This window comes from Calidris pugnax, unplaced genomic scaffold (assembly GCF_001431845.1).
Source record: "Calidris pugnax isolate Ruff unplaced genomic scaffold, ASM143184v1 scaffold212, whole genome shotgun sequence".
Taxonomy (NCBI): domain Eukaryota; kingdom Metazoa; phylum Chordata; class Aves; order Charadriiformes; family Scolopacidae; genus Calidris; species Calidris pugnax.
Window position 1 is genome coordinate 117,001 of NW_015091012.1, and position 6,433 is coordinate 123,433.

At 39.7% G+C, this 6,433-nt stretch overlaps 1 protein-coding gene across 1 annotated transcript in view; it reads left to right on the forward strand.

Annotated features, from left to right (window-relative positions):
* The window catches only part of MOXD1 (monooxygenase, DBH-like 1), a gene marked incomplete at its 5' end in the record, with an annotated part of 46,297 nt that extends 40,216 nt beyond the window's left edge, over positions 1 to 6,081 (forward strand). The window contains 3 exons of the mRNA XM_014955643.1: positions 28 to 87; positions 2,005 to 2,147; positions 5,836 to 6,081. Coding sequence (XP_014811129.1) covers positions 28 to 87; positions 2,005 to 2,147; positions 5,836 to 6,043 — 411 coding nt within the window. The remainder of the gene's footprint in view (positions 1 to 27; positions 88 to 2,004; positions 2,148 to 5,835) is intronic.
* Between the last annotated feature and the right edge of the window lie 352 nt (positions 6,082 to 6,433).

Here is a 6,433-nt window from a genome sequence, read left to right on the forward strand (position 1 = left end):
GTGAACTTCCTAAATCTTGTGTTTCAGGGGGATAATTTAATCACAGAGTGTCACTACAGTACCGTGGACCGAACGCACATGACATGGGTAAGACAAGTTTGAATGGATCAAAATAAGTACACAGATAATATTGGCCGCTAAAACCTTTTTCATAAAATGCTATTAAAACGTGTGAACTTACTTGCCAATGCCTTTGTGCATGTAATTATGTATTATCTTTCCTTTCATAGATTCTTAGGTTTCAAAGTCATCAGGGCTATTATGATCGCGGTCTGATCTCTTCCATAAAGCATTCAAATAACTAGTTTAGAAAAAAAAAAGCAAGCCAGCTCATGAAAGATCTTTAAAAATCAAACTACGCTAGTGTAAGGAGTGCTTTCTTCATAACATGTGTTAACATGCAAATCCTGCACATTCTAATGAATTATTTTTTAATGAACGTGTTACACATTTTTCCCCAAAGTTGTAATTGCCAGTTTTTAAATACTGATTTTTACTGATGCCATGACCAAGATGGGACCAATTGCTTTTGTAACATACAATCCAGGAGGAAGGCAGGATTTGGGGCTGGGAGGAGAAGGATGAGTGAGCCTCTTCCCATTCCCTTTCTCACGTGGTGGGTTTTCCAGCCTCAGGGACCTTCCAGGAGATCTGCTGCCCCTGGGATGGCTTAGGAGGAGCCCACGCCATACCCTCACACCCTTTCAGCAGAGGACAAGGCAGGGCCATGTCCAGGGGGTGAGCATCCCCTTCGGGATCAGGGTGGTCCAGCTCAGTCTTTGCCCATGGCAGCGCGTGATCTCCCAGACACAGCTTTGTAGGTCAGCAGAGGCCATAGCGATGTGGCCACTGGGTTTTGGAGGTGGAGCAAATTTGGTTGTTGGGACATGAGCTGGAGTGTGCCAGCTGGCTGTGAAACCAGAGAGTGATGCCAGACCCGGTGCATTTATGGGAGGGACATGGCTGTCAGCACCCAGCCTTTGGCAGGGGCTGATCCCACTTCCCTGGGAGAGGCTGGATCCAGACCTCCAGAGGTGAGACCTGAGGGGCTTCTCTTGAGCAAGGAAGACTTGGTCCTGGCATCCTGGATACCTCTCCCTGTGATGATGCCTCTCCCTCTCCTCCATGGCTGGCATGTAGGTGCATGCAGTAGGTGCATAAAGAAAAGCACAAGAGTGAGAATGAAGGCTTTTGAGTTTTTGTCTTCTTGTCCTCTGTGGTGACCACAGTAGCTCTTGGCCCTTGGTTCATATATTTTTTTTTCTCCATTCCTATTCCTATGGGATTTGTGGAACAGTTCTCACATGGGTTTTAGGAATGTGCAACTCACAATCTTGTCTGTATTTCCCAAGAATAATTTTAAATTAGTTCTTTGCCCCATCACTCTCAATGGAGGACTGTTTAAGAGTCTGTTTATTCTGCTTACTGTAATTAATTATTTTATAGTTAGTGCTCATTTGTTCTTGAGTCAACATTTTCTATTAACTTAAATAAGTCCTTTATTTCTTATTCTTTTCATACTCTGCATATATACTTACAAAGAGAATCCTTATAGATACATATTCCATCCCAGCCTCAATTTTACTAGGCAACGCTCATTTAATTTCTTATTAAACAGACTAATTATCCTACCAGATTTTCTACATCTGCTCCACTTTGAAGGTCTTTTTTCTGAAACACAGGAGGTATAAGTAACTTGGAGACAGCTGAAAATAAGCCTGAATCCAGACAGTACTCTTCAACATAATAGGAGTCTTGTTTTATTGATAATTGTTGTTTCTGACATGTTTTTAAGCTCAGAAGCTATTGCTTGAGCTTGCAGTGTATTTTTTAATTAATTATGTAATAACTTCTTGCTGTTTGATAGCCTAATGTGCAAAGTAAACCCATTTAATTGGGCCTCCCGACACACATTTCATTAGCATATAAATGCTAATCACTGTTTTTATCTGCGGGATTCCAATGCTATCTTGATTAAAGGAAAAAAAATAATCCCATTTTCAGGGTGGTCTGAGCACCAGGAATGAAATGTGTCTCTCGTACCTGCTCTACTACCCGAGAATCAACCTCACCCGATGCGCAAGTATTCCAGACATAATGGAACAGCTCCAGTTCATCGGTGTGAAGGAAATCTATAGACCAGTCAGGCAAGTAAAATGTTTATGAATCTGTGTAGCACCTCTATTTCTGTCTGTGGGATTACACAAGGTCATTTTTATACAACCTTTATTTCTTTCTGGTAGCTCAACATGTTGCAGGGTCACTCATGCCACTTCTTCTTGGTCAATACGCTGTGCTGCCACTTGTTTCTCCTGCCAAATTATTTTACATCTTTATTTCTTTTTAATAAAAGAGCGGTTTCTTCTGTGAAAGAAATAGTATTTCTCACAGCAGTGGTTTTTTTCACTGCAAACATCTCTAAAAAGACTACATATCAATGTCATGTCAATGTTTCAAATCTATCAATTTATCAAAACATATCAATGTTTCACATATATAGAGATAATTTTGAAAAAGGAGTATTGAATTACCCTGAGTAGGTCTATTAACAGAAATTCTGCTGAAGTCAATCGGTTGGGAGCTTGAGTATTGAATTACCCTGAGTAGATTTATTAACAGAAATTCTGCTGAAGTCAATCGGTACAACCAGGTCCTGAAACTGTTCCTCGCATATAGAGCTTAATGTTATCTCGGTGACACTGATGAAAATACACAAAAGGGGAAGAAGTTGTAAGTTAGAAAGGAAATGGAGGGATTGAGACAATATTAAATTGTTCATAGTAAAAGATAAACCATAGATAAGCACCATGATGGAAAGAAATAGAGAATGGAGGCTTTGGAAGAATAACAAGCCAGAGGATGCAAGGTGAGTAGAGAGGAAAACATGGACCAATGGTCAGAATCTGGCCAAGAGGAAGAACAGATATGGAACCCGTGGTCAGAATCTGGCCAAGAGGAAGAACAGATCTTTTTAGGTGAACTGTTGGATGCAGGGGCTTGCAATTCTGTGCAAAGACACTGCGTCCTGAGTCTTGGGCACCTACCATCCAGGGATGCAGGACACTGCGTATTTTTGAGATGTAAATCCATGTTAGAAAGAAACCCCTCCTAGATAATTCATCAATATTTCTTCCTAATAAAAATGACCCACAAGAATCTGAATATTGGTCTGCTGCTCAGCTCAAAAGAGGTAATATCATTTTGTTGTGAGATCTGTCTGCTTCAGTGCTCCAGAAATAGTAAATAGCCCCTCTGTGCATGGCAAGGAGTGGAGGCTGTTAACCATTTAGGCGACTCAGGATCTGTAATAACCACCACGAAGGGCTATGCAATTCAGCTGGCATCTGACCCCTGGGGAAAAGCACAGAGCTGGTGGATTTTAAACAAGGTGTTACGGTTTCTTTGTTAAGTCAGCAGAAGTCTTGCTGTCCTTCATCATGAGAGTCCTCGTCAAAGAACAAAATGCTTCCCAGTGTGTTGTTGGATCTGGTTTTTCTGCCTTTGAATTTCAATGGGATGAGCTATGCAATGATATCACTCACTAAGAACAAGAGTCATTTCCAGAATCTAACATAACATAAAATTTAAATTTTGGTAGGAGGTGGGAGGAAGCCCACTATAAATGGGATAAATGCATGTGAATATCTAAAAATCAATAAATAGTATTTTTCAGTTTCGAAGTGTTCCTTACAGTGCTTAAAATTAAAGCATCTCAATAGCAGTGGAAGCAATTGTAAACAGAGTGAGAATAATCTGAAGAGGAAAGTTCCCAAATGAATTAAATGCAGAAAAGTAATCAAACAATAGAGTAGAATGCACTAGTAGTGGTGAAAGGGGAATTATATTTGTATAGTTAGTTGCATTAAACTAAGGTAGTAGTAAGAGTTAAAAATAAAATCGGTAGACTAATAGTGTGTCATCACGTTTAAATTTTGGTAGTTGTATTTCCTTGTACAGTTTATCTTAACAAAACCGTATAAAACTATTATTGCAAAGTAATTTGACATAGAGGCTTACTGGTATTAGTTCTGAAATTCATATCCAAGTCAGAAGAGTCTGAAGAAAGCCACAATGCAATCAATGTCTACTTCATTTTCCACACTATTTCTATTTAAAATCTCTTAATACAGGGAGAACACAGTTCTAAATTAGCCTTAGCTAAAAGAGTCTTTCTGAGCTTAGAAAGAAAATATTCTAACAAATGTACGCTCTCTTGAGTGTTCATTCATGATAACTGTACTTAAAGAAAAAAATGCACATTTGGCCTGGGGAAATAAAGATGTTTTGAATAGAGTAAGTATGCAGACTGTCTGCCGCAAATGGAATAGTAATTAGAAGAAGAGATTATTAATGCCTCTAGTATTTATGACCTAATCCACAATTCTTGTTTCATTAAGCTCTGTCAGCCTAAGGATATGTGACCTGATACTCATCTCTCTCGTGTCGGTCTTGTACAGGAATTGCTCCTCTGACTCCTCTAAAGTCTGGCTTGACTTACACATGAAGGCAAACGGGAAGCAGGAAGGAAGGCACTGTGGCTCACTTTAAAACTCTGTTTTTTTCTTTCCCCTCAGTCTAGTGGCACAGACAGTGGTAAAAATCACGAGGAGCTGAGATGAAAGCGATTGGGCCGCAATAGTATAAATTAGGAGCTTGATCTAAATTAAGTCCTCCGTGCTTCGGTGTTGGGTAGAGCAGAAGTTTGGCATAGGCAGCGCTTTACCCAAAGCAAGTGGGAGACAGCCGACTGCAAGATAACACAGATCAGTCTAACGTGCTTTGAAAAGATAGCTCATGCTCCAACCAAAGTATTAATTGTGTTGTATTAATTAGATAAAGTTTTAGCTATTTTAATTCTTCCACTGGCTGTATTGGAGTTGCTGTTTGTAAAAACTTGGCCTCTCCACCACGTTTTCATTCATCCCCGTAGAGTCAAACAGGGAGAAAGAAAGAACCACAGAGAAGATTTCCTTTAGCGGTTCCTTTTTTCCCTCCTTTGTTATTATTCTTGAGTTTTCTTTACTAAATGAAAGAGGAGGAATCTCATTCCTTCCCTTTCCACGCCTGTGGCTGGTGAGGACCAGGATTGGCCTCACTTTTTCACGGGGAGGATTCCTACACACGGGCAAAGAGGAAGATCTCTCATAGGAGCATGGCAGGTCTCTATCCCACCACGGGTGAAAAGTCCCCTTGAAGCCAGCATGTAGGGACATGACAAAAGGCAGAGTCCATGGTTCTTCTCATTTGATCTTCTGGCACTGCTGCCAACCAACGCACGCTGGAGCAGCTCCAGTGCTGGGCTGAGTTTTGACCTGTTATCTGAGTTATGACCACAGCTTGGCAGAGCCATCTGGAAGCAGCTTTCTGAGGGCAAACTTTTCTTTACACCACATTCTGCCAAGCTTTAGTAGAGGGTGTGGTGCTTCTTTTTTGTTTTCTTTTTTTTTTTTTTTTTTTTTTTTTTTTTTTTTTTTTTTTTTTTTTTTGGAGAAGTTACAACAGAGGATCTGTTTTGTATTGCCTGTGTATTCAGTTTGTAGGTCAGAGAAGAGCAGTATAATTCTTTTTCTTAAGTCAAAGTCCTTCATTTCTAAAAGCATCTGGCAGCAAGTCCTAAACTGCTGGCAAACTTTTGTAATTCTGTTAAAATCAATGAAACTGCATCAGTTTTCAGTAGCAGAGAACTTAGCTGAGAATGTGAGTCAGGCATAATATACATATTAATAGTACATTTATTTTTCTGAGTAAATTCTCCAAAAGCTTTTCCTCATCAGTTCCAACTTGATGGCATTTATCTATGTTTTAACACCTATTTATTTAATTCTTTTTCTTTAGGACTTGGCCTTTCATTATAAAGAGTCCCAAGCAGTATAAAAACCTGTCTTTTATGGATGCAATGAACAAATTCAAATGGTCCAGATCAGAGGGTCTCTCCTACAATGAGCTTGTGCTTAAACTACCAGTGAACGTGAGATGTTCAAAAACAGATAATGCAGAATGGTCGGTAAGTCTAAGTGTTGAAAAGGGGGCAACTGTGCCATGAAAGAAATGTGATTTTTCTGTACTTCACTGTATATGAACAAGTAGCTGGTTTTATGTCTTCAGGCTGTTGCACAGCCATATTACATTTACATATAATAAGAAACTATGAGAGTGTTTTATCAGCCCTTTCACCCAACTTGAGTTTTAGAAGTATTTAAAGAGAACAGAAAATTTGGAGCTTTGATTAGCACTTGGGATCAGTCACAGGAGGATGAAGTCTTTCAGTGTGTCTGGGACTGATCAGAAAGTAACTGTATGTGTCCAGATGAGGTGACTGAGTTAATAAAAAGCTGTTTTTCCCTGGATGCCTCCGTTACCAGGGACTTATATCTCAGGATATATGGATATCCTGAGGTATGGATGGATGGTTCAAAATCCCTAAATCAGGTTT